This window comes from Sinohyriopsis cumingii, chromosome 12 (assembly GCF_028554795.1).
Source record: "Sinohyriopsis cumingii isolate HCF-2022 chromosome 12, ASM2855479v2, whole genome shotgun sequence".
NCBI classification, from domain to species: Eukaryota; Metazoa; Mollusca; class Bivalvia; order Unionida; family Unionidae; genus Sinohyriopsis; species Sinohyriopsis cumingii.
The window spans coordinates 121160947-121181711 of record NC_142972.1 but is presented as its reverse complement, the minus strand read 5'-3'; the positions used below and the strand labels follow the sequence as shown (position 1 = coordinate 121181711).

Here is a 20765-nt window from a genome sequence, read left to right as displayed (position 1 = left end):
AGTAAGAGCAAACAGCTGCAAAAAGACGCAACGGCGTTTGGTCACATTTCTTTATCAAAGATTAATTCCTATGTTTGAATTTTAAGGCAGTTTTTATGTATTTATTTTAGCTCACAGGGTACTTTTTTGCTCTTGTAAGTACAACTTTTGTTGGCACAAACAATCAAGCGTCGCATAGCATTATAGGAAATAGTATATTTTCACATGTGAAACTATCTGTATATATTTTTCACATGTGAAAATATAGGAATAAAAAAATTATGGAAATTATTTCGCCAGATAGTCTCCTAAGTTACTTAAGTATGTAATAAAATGAAAAGAATTCTGACTGAATTGGTAAATAATAAACCTGAACATTCCTCCACACCAAAACTTTCTGGATGTATAGTATTGAAAACTTCGAGGAAGGATAATTTGGTATTGTGAAACAACAGAACAAACTGTTTTCTAAATTTAGTATTAGTCCGTCTGGTCGTAAGACCATGTAAGATTATAGTATGGCGTTTGACAACATGCCTTAATAATCTACATTTTAAAATGTTCAACATAAGATGGACAAATGTAACAGAAGACATTTTGGTATAAAATGCTTTCAGGTTTTTATAATCGATACTGTTCAGTCATGAAAAAGCTACAAAACACTTTTGAACGACTCATCAAATCTGACAAATGATGCAAAATGTGTGAAGATTTAAAATACAAACAAATCATGAAACATTTTTTATAGCATGCTATAAACAGAATAGAATACATTTCTATTTCGATAGCATATGCTATAAACAGAATAGAATACACTTCTATTTTCACAGCATGCTATAAACAGAATAGAATACACTTATATTTCCATAGCATATGCTATAAACAGGATATACATGCACTTCTGTTTCCGTAGCAGGTGCAATAAATAGGATAGAATAACTTTCTATTTCCATAGCATGTACTATAAACAGGATAGAATACACGTCTATTTCCATAGCATGTTATATAAACCGGACAGAATACATTTATATTTCCATAGCATGTGCTATAAACCGGATAGAATACATTTCTTTTTCCATATCATGTTATAAACAGGATATAAAGAAATTTCTATAGAATCCATTCTGTTAATCCAGATTTTGTGGACAACTGCTATTAGGCATATGTCATCTTAGTAATCGATCTCATACCCACATGGGCCTCGTGTTACAAATTTGGTGGACAGAGGATAACATACTCGCCTTATGAGACTTATCTGTCTGGCTGAACATAACGTATATGTTGAAAGCACGATGAGATACATGAAAAGAAAGTCCATACATTTAAATACATGTCTTCTAAAAAAGTGACAGTGATCAAGTACACATGATATGGTACAACAATGAGCGTCGCACAACAAAAATCGACGAGCTTCAAAATTTTTATTAATAAACAAATGCTTCTAAACTTTTGTGTACAAAATAATTAGAACGTGTATTATCTGTAATTTTTATGATTCACGTGCTACCTATGTAAGAACAATAACACGAACAATGTTGAATTATCATTTCACAGCCATCCAAAGCAACGCATTCTGTACTGTTGAGGTTGTTTAAGATTTTCCTAAGAAAGATTATTAAGAAAGAATATTGTACATACGCTGCACAGTAGTTTTTAGAATCAAAAGGCCGAACAGGGATGCTGTTCCTCAGAGTTCTGACCTGAAACACGTTTCACTTTAAACTCTGGTCAGCTGTTTTGGAAGTTCTGAGTTGTGATCATGTGCTAGCATTGGTACTGTCAAAATTAACCCAGGTTTATACTCACTTAAGGTGGTGCTATACAGTTTCGCATTTTGCATAGGGTTAGGAATTTAAAGAAAAACAATGTCCCCGGCTTTCCTCACTGGTTATACTGGCTATTTAAAAAAGACCTTGTATATCTTAGGTATAATGCAAAGAACCTTTAATTCCCTTTATTTTGGTGTATGATTGATGGGTGTACTATGGGTTATAGAGTATACAGCTTGGCCTTACTTCAGATGTGCACCTTTCAAAAAAGTGCTAGCTCTACTTGGTCATTTTCACTTCCTGAACTTCAGAGGTCATTTGTATAAAAAAGAGCCGATAACTTTTTTGACATTTTATATATTTGGTAATTCATTCATTGCACTTTCAGAAGCTGGTATTGTCTAGTCTGGCAAAATTCATTTTCCCTATTTTAATAGCTGCTATGTATAGTGTACTTTAGACTAATTCAGACTGATTTTTTAACACAAGGGAGCAGTCAATTTAGTTAGCAGTGTGCTTAAATCATGTAAAATTTCCAAAAGTACAATATCCAAAAGAAATATCATCCACATTACATTAATGTAGCATAGAGGTATGCAAACATTCTCTCCACTGTGCATGTTTTAAATGCGAACTACTTCACCTTACATACGTTACTCTCTCAAAAGTACATATTATCTGGTGAGCGCCACCTAAACAGAATCAAGATGGCGAAAACAGGGCCGCCATCTCTAGCCGTAGTAGTTGTATCGATGCAAGATGGCGGACAGGAGATGCCATCTTTTTTCCTACTCTGCCCATTTTCGTACGTGAACAAACTCATATTTTATGGCTCATTATCGTTCGGAACAACACACTTTGGTAAAAGGATCAAAACACACCACGTGATGCGTTTCGACCAAACGAGAAATGTTATGCAAATCGGGACATCTCCGTCACAACTTAGTTTGCAGTATCAGCAAAATGAAACAAATGTCATAACAAGGTAAACCCTGTCCATAACTGCATTAATGAAGCTGATAATAATAATAATAATAATAATAATAATAATGATAATAATATAAATAATAATAATTTATTTCAAGAGCGCTAGGCTCTCACCTCTTTATGCGAGGGTTTGAGTCTTGGGTTCGGCCAATGTGGGTATGTGAGAAAGCTTGCCAGTAGTTTCTCATGGGTCGGTCGTTCTTTCTGGGGTTTTCCCGGGTTCTTCCTCCACCATTTACACTGGCCGCAATGTATAGCCTATATTGTGCTGAAAAATGGCGTTAAACCCTACAACAACAACAACAACAGCGCTAGGCAATATTTTTAAATCAAACTATTCTACCCTGATACGCCAATTAATAAACATGAATAGAACGAGATACTATAAAAAGTCAGTTATATTCAGTTTTACATAAAATCATTTGCAAATATATACAAACATGTTAACATATGCATATATTCAAAACTTCATAAAGATAGGAAGATGCTAACAGTGAAGATCGATAGGCCTACTGGAATTATTTCAACGTTGATGGGAGGGAATTCCACATCATGGCGCCGGAGTAGTGAAGACTTTATTTTAATGTTTCTCTTAGTGGCTTTTTGGAGATTAATGTTAACTGCAAAACTTATATCATCATAAGTTTCGCATAAAAAAAAGTTTTTCACAAGGTGCTCCATTTATACAGTTGTATCCATGAGTTGTTTATTATATTCTCTCTATCTAATAAAGATGGGGGAAAGATTATTTGACGGGTTATCAGATGAAGCATCCAATATTTTGTTGTAGTCTATAGACACTATTTAACTGAGACTTTGAACTTTTACCACGTATTGTGGCACAGTCTTATTTTCGCAAAACGTAGGAAGAATTAAACAGAGTTGACGTTCCGATGGCTCGAAAGAAATGTTTAGGAATGAAAAACAAGACCACTTCATACTTTTAACTGCTGATTGTCGAAACCATCTTTGATATTTTTCGGTGAAAACAAGATTTTAAATTAGTTGCTTGATGTCATCTTGGAATCATATCATTTAGCACCAAAATGGTATCATAAGAAGCATTCTGGTGGAAACCCCATGTTGATATGACTTCCGGTTTGAAGGGTTAACGATGTCAAGATTTCCAAGATGGAAGTCATGGTTACCATATTCGATATCAGATTGGAACCATTTCTATTCAGTACTAACTAAACATAATAATAAGTCTTTTTGGTGACAGCACACGGTCTCTTTGACTAGTCATCCAGGAGAATTAGAGATAGCAAGACGTTCAACGTGGCCATTGTGGCAGTCATATTAGAAGTCGGATCAGTACCATTTTCAAGTATGACCAACTCGACATCATAAGAAGTCTTCCAGTTAAATATCCATGCTGATAAGACTGGTGGCCTTATTGGACATCAGATGTACACAATTTTCATTCAGGATCAATCATGCATGATACAAATTTCTTTAGTAAAAACCCCATGTTGATATGACCATTCCTTCAGAAGGAGTAATGACAAAACAAATTGTAAAGATTGTCATTGTATTGGTTATATTGGAGATCCGAGCGGCACCATATTCATTTAGAACTAACTAGACGACGATGGGATGATTGTGCATTTACAGTTTCATGGTAATCCTCGAGTAGTTTGTAAGGAGTAACGGTAACAAACTTTTTCTAATGGACGAACGTACGACAGACGTCGGACGATAGACCATCCCGTAAGCTCTTCTAGTCTAAAACCAGCTGAGCTAAAACCACAGTCTGGTGTCAAGAGGCAAACACTTCTCAATACAACCAAGTAATAAAATGTTTGACATCAAAAATTCGAATACAGTATACACGGAAAACATGTTAATTCCATTCTCAGCTACGAGCCATGAAAGCATACAAGAGTGTTTTACATATCCTGTTCGCAGTTCTGACATTGTCAACATATAACTCAAATTCCGAGTCCTCAGATCACATCGAGTGTTATTTTATAGCAACTACAATGTGTACGGATTTGCGGTTATTAACTGGTGTTTCCTATCACACCAGTTCATGATATAAAGATCACACATTAGTTTCGTTTTTGATTTTACTTGTACATGGATCAGATGTACAACTGACTGTGTCATCTGATAAGAGGCTTGCTTATGTATAAGGTTTGTGTAATTGAATATCATTAATAAAAAGTGAGAAACAGAAGTGCTAGAACAGATTTACGATGCACACCTGATGTAATAGGCAGCGCCTATAATCTTGCAATTTCTCAACATACTTGTTGAGACCTATTAGTGTGATAAGATATAAACCTATAAATTTACCAGGTGAGATGTCTTTTTGAAGTCTAAAAAGAGTAGTCCTATTAAATTTCCATTATTCATGGCCTTTACCCATTTTTCTGTAATTCTTGTTAACTTTCCATGACCCTTGCTTTTAACCCGGTTTCGTGTTATTACTGTTAAATTTCCATCTTCCATGGCTGTTACCCAGTTTTCTGTAATTCTTATTAATCCAGTTACACGTGAGAGGGAGACTCAAAATCCCAAATACAATTACACATGAGAGGGAGACTCGAAAACCCAAATACAGTTACACATGAGAGGGAGACTCAAAATCCCAAATACAGTTACACATGAGAGGGAGACTCGAAAACCCAAATACAATTACACATGAGAGGGAGACTCGAAAACCCAAATACAGTTACACATGAGAGGGAGACTCAAAATTCCAAATACAATTACACATGAGAGGGAGACTCAAAATCCCAAATGTCCCCGTAGACAAAGATTATTTATGGCAATGTAATAGTTGAGCTGCTTAGTTATATTTGTTATTTTTATAAATATTTTTGATAATTTTGGAATAAATGATACATGTTTATAGCTTTTAGAATTATCTTTGCAGCCACATTTGAATATAGGGCAACTGTAAAGTGTCATGAAAGGTACCGTATATACTCATATATCTGAACTGCGATAGTTTAGAAAGGATCATTAGCTACATCACTGAGGAAGACATTTTCATTGAAATATCTCTATGTAAGTTAGATATTTTGTTATACATACAGGATCGAAGCAACTGGAAACATAAACTGGGACTTGCATTGCAGAGAAAATATTTAATGGTTAGTATAAGTGTGATACATCAAATAATAACTAGTCACAATTACTCGTATAGGCTGGGTTATCACTTGTTCCCAATTGGACATTTCGATGTTTCGAGTCATCTGTGTAGTGGGGACCTTTAAAAATAAACTTTATTTATATTACCCGTTACAATTATTTCTTTGTCCTCAATTTCATCTTGAAATGTACCCATCCAGGCAACAGTAAATTAAGATAACTGTGTGCAGCACATATTAGAATGGTGTTGTTATTGTGAAAGTGACTCCACTTTGATACAATGTCACCAATTTATCGATCATACTCGCTGTTTCATTGTTCGCTGACACAAGGTAGAAAATGCAACAGGAAGATCAAAAGCAATGACAATTTTCATTATAACCACATTGCGTTGTTTTCCTTGCATTTGTAAGAAATCCTAATTAATATTTCTATTCGAAAAAGAGTGACTGAATTTAGGATGAAACGTTTTTGAAAGACCGGTAAGCAGCAACGTCTATAGTAGTAACACTAGCCACTATCACCACAAACAACAAAGATAGCCAAAAGAACCCACGATCGTTCCACTTGGGGCAAGCTGGAAGATTTCTTTTTCCTGTGTCTGAAAGAATGCCACATATGTGCTCTCCTAGTGCAAGCAAAGGTCTGTAACTGTGGCTAAAACATCTTCAGGTGTTTTAGAAATCCGGCTACAACAGCAGCGGCAACAACAACGACAGCTCCAACGACCAAATAACAGTGTTTTGTTCCTTTCTTGAATGTGCACCGTATTTTCCTGTCTCCAAGTGGAAGTGGAGGTCTGTAGTTGTTTCCTATCGGTTGTCCGCCTTCTTCGTTATCTCGCAGAGATCGTAACGAATCCAACTGGAAAAAGATGGGCTGTCATAAAAACTGTAATAATAAGATACAAGTATATCTTGTATCACTCAGTTAATAATCTTAAATATCGTTTAGTTTACATAAGACACTTGGCATTACGGAGAGATGTTAGTCTCGTCAACTTTGTGTTTGTAATTTTTCAGAGATTTTCTTTTCAAACATATTCCTTGTTTGGTTTTTTAAGTATAGGGCTCATAAAGTTTTCTACTTCCGCCTGTAAGATAATGGGATTCAGATGAGGTGACGTAAATTTTTGTGGGCTTGTTCAAAGGAATTGGTTGTATAGGTTATTAGGAATAGCAGGTGGGTTTATTTTTTATTTTTTTCTCACTTTAGTCATTGTCAGACTTTTGGCAACCTGTAGACCAGGGTAACCAAAACAATTCTAAGAAATACACGGAGATACCCGGAAAACGACCGAGCGCTGGTGCCAAAACGAGGCCGAGTCATCGACCTAACTCGAATCAAGATGTCCAAACCAAAGAACAGGAGAAAGCAACAGACATGAACCAGATTTATACATTTCGGGTAAGGATGAAAATGACAGTGAAGATAATTTAGCCAGTAGGGTTGAAGTTATCACAGAAGCAATTGATACAGGTGCAAACTCTGAAGCAGACAGAGAAAGAGGGGGCGTTGTTTTTTAAGTCGATGACGTAGTTCTTTAAATTTTATCAGCAGGAGGACAAATGTGGCTCGAAGAGAAATGAAATAATAGCGTTTGTTTTAATTATTTATTGTGGGTACCACCATCTGAATATAAATTAAAGGCAATGAAGAATGAATACCCAAATTTTGGTAAATGAATGATGCTGAATGGATACCCAAACATGATAACTAAATAATGATGAAGCCGAATAAATAGATAGGGTATGATATTTGAATGATGCTGATGCAGAATGAATACCCAGCGCGTGATTATTGAATGATACTGATGTAGAAATGAATACCCAAAGCGTGATTGTTGAATGATGCTGATGTAGAATGAATACCCAAAGCGTGATTATTGAATGATGCTGATGTAGAATGAATTCCCAAAGCGTGATTATTGAATAATGCTGATATACAATGATTATTCAAAGCATGATTATTTAATGGCGCTGATGTAGAATGAATACCCAAAGCGTGATTATTGAATGATGATGATGTAGAATGAATACCCAAAGCATGATTATTGAATGATGCTGATGTATAATGAATACCGAAAGCATGATTATTGAATGATGCTGATGCAGAATGAATACCCAAAGCGTGATTATTGAATAATGCTGATGTAGAATGAATACCCAAAGCGTGACAATTGAATGATACTGATGTAGAATGAATACCCAAAGCATGATTATTGAATGATGATGATGTAGAATGAATACCCAAAGCATGATTATTGAATGATGCTGATGCATAATGAATACCCAAAGCGTGATTATTGAATGATGCTGATGTAGAATGAATACCCAAAGCGTGATAATTGAAGGATGCTGATGTAGAATGAATTCCCAAAGCGTGATTATTGAATGATGATGATGTAGAATGAATACCCAAAGCGTGATAATTGAATGATGCTGATGTAGGATGAATACCCAAAGCGTGATTATTGAATAATGCTGATGCAGAATGAATAACCAAAGTGTGACAATTGAATGATTTAGATGCAGAATGAATAACCAAAGCATGATAATTGAAGGATGCATATGCAGAATGAATTCCCAAAGCATGATTATTGAATGATGCTGATGCAGAATGAATACCCAAAGCGTGATTGTTGAATGATGCTGATGCAGAATGAATACCCAAAGCGTGATAATTGAATGATGCTGATGTAGAATGAATACCCAAAGCGTGATTGTTGAATGATGCTGATGCAGAATGAATACCCAAAGCGTGATTATTGAATGATGATGATGTAGAATGGATACCCAAAGCGTGATTATTGAATGATGCTGATGCAGAATGATACCAGAGCCTGATAAATGTTCAATCTCATTCCGCCGATTGTGAATCAGTAGATAGTGGCTGTCGCTTCGGCCAAATCTCAGGCCAACATTCATCAAATTAAACTTTACATGAAGGCTTATGTCAAAATGAAAGATGTATGCACTGATTCTGTTTCCTTGAGTCCACAATGCACCGAGTCATTACAGAGAGTCATTGAGTCCACAATGCACCGAGTCGTTACAGAGAGTCATTGAGTCCACAATGCACCGAATCATTACAAAGAGTCATTGAGTCCACAATGCACCAAGTCATTACAGAGAGGAAAATCTGAAGATAGACCTTGGAGAAAGTATACAAGCATATGCACAAAATTCAACATATTCAATAAAGTCATATGTGTCGTCTGGAGAAAATTTAGATGTACAGGTAAAGGCCATAAAAGACACAAGCATCGAACCCTTTTAAGTCAGGGGTGATGAGTATGCCAGGCAAAACCGATCTGGGACTTTGGACTATTTAACTAGATGCTGCATTTTTCAGCCAAAACGCAGCAACACTAAATACCACCTATAGTCATTTGTAATTCAGCAGATACAATCGCAGAGATCATTACACTCCTGGTTGATGGCTTCCGTAGTAAATGATGACGTGAGTGTAAGCGAATAACAGTTCCGTGATGTCAGCATATTGTAAAAACTTGTGAATTTCAAAATATACAAAGATGGCATACAATTACATCTCATGAATGAAGTCCAGAAAGTTTGATAGGGTCTATAGTTGAATTTTAAGATTTTCCGTAGCAACATAAGCGTTTGCACCCTATAAAATGCATTGATTAAGACAAGATCTAAATCAGGGTCTCAAACATGTGGCCCGCCGACCGCATGCAGCCCGCCAAAGCCACATCATGTGGCCCGCAGAATGATTGCATCACAAGATGTCATGAGAAATAACAAAGGTGGTACTGCCCTTGGGGTGTCGAAAATACCATTATGCGGCCCTCACTGTGGTTTGAATTTGAGATCCCTGCTCTAAATGAACTTGAAATTCAAATTATCTTGAGTAAGAAAGTTATTTAAAAAGCAAACCTTTTGCCACTAGTATATTTCTAAGAAATTTTCACGTTTAAACAAAGAATGGTTCATCGAGGATTATTCTTAATCTGAAACGTTTCATTAGGTTTATGGAGAGTCATCTTTTAAAATGGGATATTTTAAAATCAGTAAACAGTAATATGGGACCAGGTGTTACATTGCATGGGTATGTTTGAAAAAGACGCATACCGTATTATCCACACAAGATCGACCCATCATTAGTGTCTTGGCTTCTTTTGGAAACAAAAATTATATCAGTTCACTTGCCTGTCGGATTGATTTTCTAGCGCAACATCTATCTTTACGAAATAGTGTGTACTATCCTCCCTAAGAAAATGGTGCTAGCGTAACTCAGGATACATGAACTATTCACGTCCTCCCTAAGAAAACAGTGCTAGCATAACTCAGGATATATGAACTATTCACGTCCTCTCTAAGAAAACAGTGGTAGCGTAACTCAGGATATATGAACTATTCACGTCCTCACTAAGAAAACAGTGGTAGCGTAACTCAGGATATATGAACTATTCACGTCCTCACTAAGAAAACAGTGGTAGCGTAACTCAGGATATGTGAACTATTCACGTCCGCCCTAAGAAAACAGTGGTAGCGTAACTCAGGATATGTGAACTATTCACGTCCTTACTAAGAAAACAGTGGTAGTGTAACTCAGGATATATGAACTATTCACGTCCTCACTAAGAAAACAGTGGCATTACACTCATTGTATATAAACGATTGACGTTCCCACTAAAATAACAGTTAAGCATAATTCGGGGTATAAAACAATTCACCTCCTCATTAAGTGTGGTAGTGTAACTCATTGTAAATAAATGACTTGCATCTTCATTAAGTGTGGTAGTGTAACTCATTGTAAATAAATGACTCACATCTTCATTAAGTGTGGTAGTGTAACTCATTGTAAATAATGACTCACATCCTCATTAAGTATGGTAGTGTAACTGATTGTAAATAAATGACTCACATCCTCATTAAGTGTGGTAGTGTAACTGATTGTAAATAAATGACTCACATCCTCATTAAGTGTGCTAATGTAACTCATTGTAAATAATGACTCACATCCTCATTAAGTATGGTAGTGTAACTGATTGTAAATAAATGACTCACATCCTCATTAAGTGTGGTAGTGTAACTGATTGTAAATAAATGACTCACATCCTCATTAAGTGTGGTAGTGTAACTCATTGTAAATAAATGACTCACATCCTCATTAAGTGTGGTAGTGTAACTCATTGTAAATAAATGACTCACATCCTCATTAAGTGTGGTAGTGTAACTCATTGTAAATAAATGACTCGCATCCTCATTAAGAAAACGGTGATAGTGCAACTCAGGGTATGTAAACAAATCACCTCCTCAAACAGAGCAGCAGGGAGTGCGAACCCTACAAAAGTTAGGAGGGTCCGCTCCCGAAAATAAAGCTTCCTACGAAAATGAAAATACAAGGTCAATGATATCAAACCGAAGCCTCTAACCGACCGAGACTTCTCTAATTGGGTTATTTCATTTTTGACGTTTGTGTTTTCGTTTTTTATGCGTGTTTGTTCACCCACCCGCCCACTCAATATTTTGTCGTCACCCTCTCTGCTGCTGTGAGTGGCTTAATTAAATCATTATTATTTCAAATGGAATCTCACAAAGCTAAACTATCTCGACAGCGACTAGAGGCAATTAAGAAATGTCTTCCCGTCCGTGATTGTGTCAAACAAAAATTACAAGAGCGTCCGGAGTCTCAGGTGGAATTAATAGAGGGTGTAGAAGTTATCTGACCCTGTTACAAAGGCTGCCAAATGTCTTCTTCCCACGTTTGAGCAAACCACTAAAGCAATTGGTAAAATATCATAAAGAACTAAAAAAAAAAGAACGATTCTACGAGAACTTCCAGGTAAAATAGCTGCTGTTCAACCAATGCGAGAAATACTTGAGGGTATTGACCAAGCTCGTGCTGAAATAGGTTAAAAAAAGGATCGTGGACCAGAATCATGACCACAAACAAATAAAAGAAAAAAGTAAAGTGATTAATAAATTTACCAAAGGTGGTATTAAATTCATTATAAAAAAATTAAAAAACGTGAATGAATTGTCTGCGCTTGCCGTGGTAAGTTTTGATAACAAAGACGAACTTTTACAACCCAAGTATGTTAATCAGGCTGTGTAAGTCGTGAAAACTGGTACAGATGGATATTTCGCATATATTACAACGTTGATCAGGCCAGAAGCAATGATACAAGATATATGGCATTTAGTAATGGAATAGATAACTATCTGGCACAGTGGCAACGACAACGACAACAATAACAAAAACAACATCCTCAACCACAACCTAAAATTATTCTCATGGATAGATTTACACCTGAAGGTATTACTGCTATCAGGGATATAGACCAAACAATGGATATTGCAGCACATGGAAACGACAAAAAAGAGATATACGTAAAAGCTGAATATATTAAAAAAGTAAACAACAGAAATTGGATTTTTAAGGTATATTGCTTCGCTAATAATATTGAGCGGGTCAGACGTGATGATGAAAATTTTGCTAAATTTAAACAGAAAGTGGACTCAGTGATGTTATTCAGGGTCTATTCAGAAGGATAGCCCCAAAAGCAAAACCAAATGGGAATGAAAGATATTGATATCGTGATAAAGGTATTGGTGCTGTTGTTGATGTTGCCGGTAAAGCATTCTCAGCAATCAAGGATAGACTAGCACGAATAATATGACGAAAACCACAGACAGTAAAACTGCCCAGCACTGAATGTATGCCTGCAAATGATAGTAAAGTAATACATCAAGCTGCAAATCAAAACTTAGCAGAGTTGGCAGGTATACCACTATCAGAAAAAGAAAAAAATATAACTGCTAGCAGGAAGTGGTCTTCGTGTTGGACGATAATAATCATAATAAAATGTTTAAACGTGTATCTGATCCTGCATTTGACATGGATGCACCAATTCTCAAGGACGAATCTGTGCGCGATTATCATTATTATACTATGACACACGTGAACCTAACGCACGTGTAAGAATTGATTTACAAGTTCAAGATACAAGCAGATATTTCGTACCTGCTGAGTCATTCATTAAAGTAGAAGGTCGACTTTACAAGTAGATGGTACAGGAATCGGAATTTGTGATCGACCTGGTTTTGTTAACAATGATATTATGACGTTATTTAAAAGTGCCTTATACATGACTGATGGAAGACCCATTGAATCATGCCTGGAAAACGTCGATATTGCCACGACGGTACTTGGACTTGCAAGATACAGAGATGATTACTTGAGATCAGCTGGTCCGTCGATGACATTGAAAGGATACAACTGATCATCCAGAAAGCAGAAACGTGAGACCGAATGCAGCTGAAGACGCAGTTGTATCAATGAATGACAATTTCAACTTAGGATTTTCCGCACGTAGATTAATGTTAAATGATGAAGAAGAATTTTCATGTGTGATTCCACTAGCACATATGTTTGGATTTTGCAGACATGTCAGAAATGTTATTTTCGGAGCCAAGCATACAGTTATACCTGTTAAAAACACAAACAAACTTTCGTTGTGGATGTCAGTAATGGCTCCATCGATCGGCGAAGAACAACGGTTACTTTCTTTTATGAGTTACGGTGATAAATCAACATTGTCATGGTTAACGATGACAAAAGACAGTATTTCAAGTGACGTTGTTGATTTATTTACATGGTATATAGCATCACACCAGGGTGTTTCTGCACTGCGACATATATTCATCGCATTTCAGGAAAATACACCACAAAATACACAAAAATGAAATTCAATGGTATTTGACACGCTTGCAGTTAGTAAATTTCTTTAAGGATAAATAGGCATCAAGAACCATCCTAATATATATTATTGAATTTTGTTCGCAATCATGTAGCACGTGCTTATCGTTGGTTGATGACATTTATGGGGCGTGATCAGAATGTTAATTCTGGTTTGCAGATATCTCAATAGTGATTTTACAACGCTGTATCCAATCTATTATTTTTCGTTGAAACATTTATATTTCTTCAGGCAATCTGTCGTTGATATAAACTTTTGAGCTCGTGTAGCATGATCACCACCGAGAATACCTGGTCCACCAGCTATTCCTGGTGGTTATAGAGTAATCGCTGTTATACTCTCACACAAAACAATGCTACTTAAAAGTGTTGGGGGATGAATGAGAGTCATTGATGCCCCAGTAGAAACATGTAATTAAATCGCTCGTAATATAATAATGTCATATCATCATATTAGTGTCAGTCTGAATCCAAATAAACTATCACTGCCAAAAGGTGAACTCAGGCACTTCAATTACTCCAGACGATCAAAGACAGGGGTTAAACTTAATCCTTCGGTTGGTGCCATTAAAAACGTAGTCAGGACGGGTAGTATATTTTCACTTCTTGCAGCTATACCAGCGTTGACAGTCGCTGCAGCCCCAGCTGCTGCAAAAAGCATCTGCACTTGGTATTGTTGTAATTGCCGCTGGGATGGCACTAAAGAAAGCATCAGGTCACGTAATAAAGACTTCCGAAAAAGGGAAAGGTCCAAGACTGTCAGAAACTCCCCATTCGTTGTACGGTCGAGGTCTATATCTTTCCGGGACGCTTCGTTAGACGCAAAGCGTCTCCTTTCCATGGCCAATTTTGATTTACTTAATGCCGTTAAAAAAATTAAACATAAAAAACAACAGAGGTAGTTTTATACGTGACCAGTTATCAAAACAACCAAACCGTGTTGAAACCGGTATCATTAATCTCGATGGAAGTTCTGGTCCATGTATTCGTTGGGTTGCATACGCAATTGATCTACGTGGAGTTGTTTATTTTGATTCGTGTGAACTGGCACAACCAAAAGAATTTTAAAAAAAAATATGTCGGCGGCCTACAAAACACTCACGTCTGGTATTCAACATTACCAACACAGACAATAACTAATCCTCTATGTGTCCGTGAAGCAATTGCTATACTCGACGCTGTGTCAAGGTGGCTGACACCACCTCACCACCTCACAAAGTTGTGCACGAGTATACATCGTCGTCCAGCATTTTAAACAGATCTTAGTGTAATATACCATGGCAGATATTTACGGAAGATCTACACTGAGTAAGACTCAGGGCAAACCCCAATTCGACTTATCTAAATAAGCAACCCTTCACGATTTGAAGGAATAACTCGTTAATCTTTTGAATCTAGCAACTGTGGACCAAGATGAAGTCGTCGTTTTTCAGGATAAACAAAAACAATTAAAGACGAGCAATATGCCGTTGACATATATTATTCTGCGAGTTCCAGATGCGACCGAGGATAACTTGTGATTTTTACTAATAATGGTAAAATATTTATAGATAAAAACTCGGAGGAATCTATTTTAACGCTCATGGGAGAGATTACTGGACGCATCAGAAGAATAGCGGATATTAAGTATGGCGATCTCAATATAATGATAATAATAATAATAATAATAATAATAATAATAATGAGGACTTTGTATAGCGCCTAATCTTTAGAAGCTCTAAGCGCTTTACATTAGACAACACCTATAAGATAAAAAAAAAAAAAACATATAATAATATTATAACAAAAATAAAGACCATGCAATTAGAAAAACATTAAAAAATGAAAAACATGCTGATAATATTTTAGGTAGGAAACATTATTAGGTCTTTAAGTTTGTTCTTGCAGTCGAAATAAGTAAGTTTTGAGAGCCCGCTTGAATGTAATCACTGTGTCTTTGTGTCTAAGTTCAGTGGGCAATTCATTCCACGTTGCTGGGCCCTGGTATGCGAAAGAACGCTGTCCATATGACTTTGTTTTCATAGTGGGAATAATGAGTATATGATTGTCAGAAGAGGAGCATAAGTATCTTTCTGGTATGTTAAACTAGAGTCCGCCAGTGAAACGTAGCACAGAGAACAAATTTTGTGTTTGATTCTGGATCGAATGCATAGCCAGTGTAGGGTACAGAGAAGCGGGGATGTGTGCTCTGATCGTGGTACTCTAAGTATGATCCGAGCAGCTGTGTTTTGAACTTTTTGAAGTTTCTGGAGTAGATATTGAGATGAACCAGACAGAATTGAGTTACAATAGTCTAGTCTTGAAAGTACTAATGAACACACAAGTGTTTTAGTGGCATCAGCTGAAAGATATTTGCAAATTGAGCTGATGCGTCTCAGCTCAAGATATGCAGCCTTGCATATATTCATGACATCTTGATGCAATGTGAGAGTACTGTCCAGAGTAACACCTAGGTTTCGTACTGATTGTGTGAATTTAACGTTGGCATTACTGATATTTATTGTTTGAGGTAAAGGATGTGAATGAGAAAGTCTTTGTGTTGTAATCAGAATGGCCTCAGTTTTATCATCATTCATCTGCAGCTTGTTACATGTCATCCATGATTTCACATCAGAAATGCACCTCTCTACACCTTGGATGGTAGCATCAACTTCAGTTTGGGTGGCTAGATTTGTATATTTGGGTGTCATCAGCGTACAATTGGTGAGTTGTTGTTGTTGTTGTTGTAGGGCTTAACGCCATTTTTCAGCACAAGATAGGCTATACATGGCGGCCAGTATTAATGGTGGAGGAAGAACCCGGAAAACCCCCGGAAAGAACCACCAACCCACGAGAAGCTACTGGCAAGCTTTCTCACATACCCACATTGGCCGAATCTGAGACTCGAACCCACGCAGACAGAGGTGAGATGGCAGTGATCTGTAACGGTGAGCGCTTTAGACCACTCGGCCACTCGGGGCCCCACAATTGGTGAGACACTGGATGATGATGTATGACACTTGAGAGCGACTGAGTGTACAGAATGAAGAGAAAAAGTCCAAGAACAGACCCCTGTGGAACACCAAAACATAGATCAACTGGGCTGGAGTGTATTCCATTTGCAGATACAATTTGTGTCCTGTTGACCAAGTAGGACTTGAACCACAGTAAGGCTCTATCATGAATGCCAAATACATGCTGGAGACAGTGAAGTAATATATCATGGTCTATTGTGTCAAATGCTGCAGACAAATCAATGAGGATGAGGACTGTAATCTTTCCGCTATCCAACGCAGAGAGAATGTCATTAACTACTTTTAGAAGAGTAGTTTCAGTACTCTGGCAAGGGCGATATGCAGATTGTACTTTGCTAAAAAGACTTTTTTAATTTAGATGAGATACAAGCTGGGATAGAACAACCTATTCAAAGATTTTTTTATATGAATGGGAGATTAGAAACTGGGCGGTAGTTCTTTAAATCGTTATGGTCTAGTGTTGGTTTCCTTATGTGGAGGCGTTACAATGGCAGTTTTGAAAAATGATGGGAATTCCCCGGATGAGAGAGAGGTATTAATAACATCAGTTAGTGAAGGCAATACTGGATCTAAGCACTCAAGCAGCAGTGATGTTGGAATTGGATCAAGTTCACATGACTTTGGTGCACTCTTCATCAGGATTGTACGTACGAAATCCAAAGAGACAGGTTCAAATGCTGCTAATGGTTGCCGCTGAAATTCTGTAACCCAACTGTATGGTGACGACGAGTCAAATGAAATTGTGGTGTCAAGCTTATCTCTAATGGTTTGTACTTTGTCACGGAAGAAATTTGCAAACATGTCCGGAAGGTCGACTGGAGAGAAGGTAGTTGGAAGAGGTGATGATTTGTTCCTTGACATTAGCTTGTTAGTAATCTCGAAGAGCTCTTTGCAGCTGGAACTTTCCATGATCTTAATAGTGTAGTGGGCTGATTTCGCTGCATAGACTATATTTGTGACATTCTTCTAAGCGACTTGATATATTTGCTTATGAATAGTGAGTCTGGTGGAAAGCAATATGAGCAGAGATAAAATTATAAGTATGAGAGAACAAAATTCATGTGGAAACAAAAAGATACGTAGAAAGGAACAACAACACGATCAGAACTGATATCAGTAAATGTGTTGCTAAAGCAGGTGGTACAATGGCTAGCGATTTCAATATGGCTAGTAATACCATTGCTTATATGAGAGAACCATTAAAATACGATGAAAATGCAACGAAGAGATTCGTCGACGATAGCAAAATCCTGATGATGACATCGTTAATGCCAATCAATAATGGAATGACCACATTTAGATCTGAATATTCTAATCATATAAACGCGTTTACAATCTGGCCCTTCTGTATTGATAGTATTACTAGATAAAAACGACGAAGTAATATTTGTAGTGGAACCCGAAGAAAAAGGCACCACGGTGTTGTACTATTGGTGTCATGAATTAATCATTAAACTACAACCTACTTAAAATATAATGAATCGAACCCCAATCGACGTTCAAGATTTCAGATACGAGCAAGTATGTTCGTGGCATATCCAGCTGAAAAATATCATCGATGAGTATACAGTAAAACAAAAAACAATATCGACGTGTTGTTGTTACTGATATAATTGTATAGTATGAATCTGTCGTCATCGCTGAAACAGTAAAGGTCATCAGCGCATTTTCAGCTCATACGTGATAGCACCAGCATTGCTAGCAGCAATGAGAATTGGTGTCACCGTTATAACCGGCGTTACTGGTATACTTAATATCATCACAATAAAAATATCCACGTGTACGGTTGATAAATTACACGACTATACAATATATTTGCATACAGAGAAGCTAGCAAACTTCAAATTATCTTTGTTGACATCATCAAGTCTCAACGATGGATTAATATCAAATGAAGAGGTCACAGAATTAGTGAAGATTTACCATGAGGCAATGACTGTGTCGGAATCTACGAGAAACTATATTAGACCTCCGATTTAACAAGTAATAATAATGTCGTCAACAATGACAACGTCATCACAAGATTTACTACAGTAGATGGTCGCTAATACAACTCCGTCAAAAACCTCGATGATATCAGCAAGCATAACCAATCCTGAATTTAGCGTTACCTTTCCAACTGCAATTTCAGCGGGGAAAAACAGTACTAGCATAATTACGAGTATATAATAGTTGGCCAAATATTAGATCAAATTCATTCGGTGGGTTGCAAGCAAATAATTCACTGGTATTTGCGTATAAAAATAAACCCAGACTCGGAAGTTGTTAGTATTCCTACAGGTAACCATCAAATCCAGATCGGATATTTTCCCGAGGTAGACACAAAAATACTGATATATGTTACTCAGCGATATACACAAATACCTAAAGTGATTACAGATAACTGCAATATTTTAATTATGTTTAATGGAGTCGATACACAGACTCCGCGAAACATTCATCAGACCTGGTGTAGTGGGGATATGGATATGATTAAGTTCAAAAATTTCTTTTCACAGGCGCAAGCTACCCCACACGGATTTACCACGATAATTTTACATGAGCCTCGGTCGCGATATCGCGTAGGTCTTGATAAAATATGCCGTTAAGAGACAGCAGCAACGATGGTGACGACAAATAATGAGTGGGCGGGTGGGTAAACAAACAGGCATAAAAAACGAAAACACAAACGTCAAAAATAAAGTAACAAAATGAGCTAACCCAGTTAGAGAAGTCTCAATCGGTTAGAGGCTTCGGTTTGACGTTATTGACCTTGTATTTTCATTTTCGTAGGAAGCTTCTTCTTCGCGAACGGACCCTCCTAATTTTTGTAGGGTTCACCATCCTCGCTGCTAACAAAAAAACGGTGGTGTTATAATAATTCAGGGTACATAAACCATTCACCTTCTCATTAAGAAAACGGTGGTAGCGTAACTCCGTGTATATAAAGGATTCACGTCCCTAGGATAATACATTCCAAGAGTGTGATAGTTTTGTGATTTGCAGCGCAGAACATAGACAAACTAGGATTCACGTTGCATGAAAATTAATATGTGTTATTGACCAATGAGATTATTCATTAATTTCGCTCCCTTTGAAACAGCCTGCAAATTCAAGTTTATGTTACTCAGAAAAAAGTTAACTGTATAAGGGTTCTGCATCATGGTTTTTCTGAAAAAGCATACCAGTACACTCAGAGAACAGATAGGACATGTTGGTAAATTTGTACTTAGTGAACTAAGTTATACTCCACTGTATTCGAAAAACATACTATGAATCATGGGGTCTAAAGCAGATTAAATTGGATTATTATGATTTTGTCTGCCTGTCATGTCAGTGCAAGAAAGATACAGAGTGGTGGAAAGAAACCATTCACTAAAGTTATAGACTGTATTGATTTTCCCATTTTTTTTTCTCAGGCTTTAGTCTAACTCTTCATGAACAATACATACTTGAGGCCATTGGTTGTTATTCTACTGATTACTCCTAACAAACTGCACATAACCCAGATCTGTCGGCGCATTAAGCGCGTATATATGGTATATGTCGGATGGTTTAAAAATAAATTACGTTGCACTAAAGAACAACGCAACAATGTTAAGTGAGAAATGTCTTGTCAATCTTGGCATTGCTAGCAACACACCAAATTTAAAAAAATGCTGGAGCTGATAGTGAGTCGAGACGATAAAATAAAAAGCAGGTTACTTTCAATCAAATAACAGAAGTGTTTTTGCCAGTTCATAGGTTTATCTGCTTCAATTTGTCACAATATACTCAAACCACATGTTTCAAAGTTTTCTAATCTGGATCCATTAGCTTTTGATGCATTAACTCTGACATCGAATTATTATTTACGATGTATTTCCCACCACCTCTCAGTTTGTTGGGGACTATTGAAGAATATGGAATACGATCAATCAGAAGTGATAGTTTTTGCACGAATCAGGACTACACAAAGTTGGTTTGGTCCCAAATATTTTCTGCTACTATGCTCTCTCAGATGTCAATTTGTCTGCTTTAAGATTCTTTGGGAATCTCTTAAAACTTAGTTCATATATGACCAGGTGGTTACGTCTTCGCTGTGGACGGTACATTAATCCCATTTCACTGGATGTAAATCTAGTTCGATAATATATTGGCTTCGCTTTTTCATTCAGGATACGGCCCACTCAACGATGCACGATCTGTAATATTAGTTTCCCTCTCA

At 36.8% G+C, this 20765-nt stretch overlaps 1 protein-coding gene across 3 annotated transcripts in view; it reads right to left on the bottom strand.

Annotated features, from left to right (window-relative positions):
- Window positions 1–20765, bottom strand: part of LOC149787354 (carbonic anhydrase 13-like) — a 68117-nt gene that overhangs the window by 10000 nt on the left and 37352 nt on the right. For 2 of the 3 annotated variants that reach the window (XM_089977913.1, XM_089977914.1), the window contains one exon: window positions 1384–6698. The exons of the other annotated variant lie outside the window; for it this stretch is intronic. In XM_089977913.1, the coding sequence (XP_089834039.1) occupies window positions 6492–6698 (207 nt within the window). In that variant the 3' untranslated portion in view covers window positions 1384–6491. Of the gene's footprint in view, window positions 1–1383; window positions 6699–20765 lie in introns of those variants that run through there. 3 annotated transcript variants of the gene reach the window in all.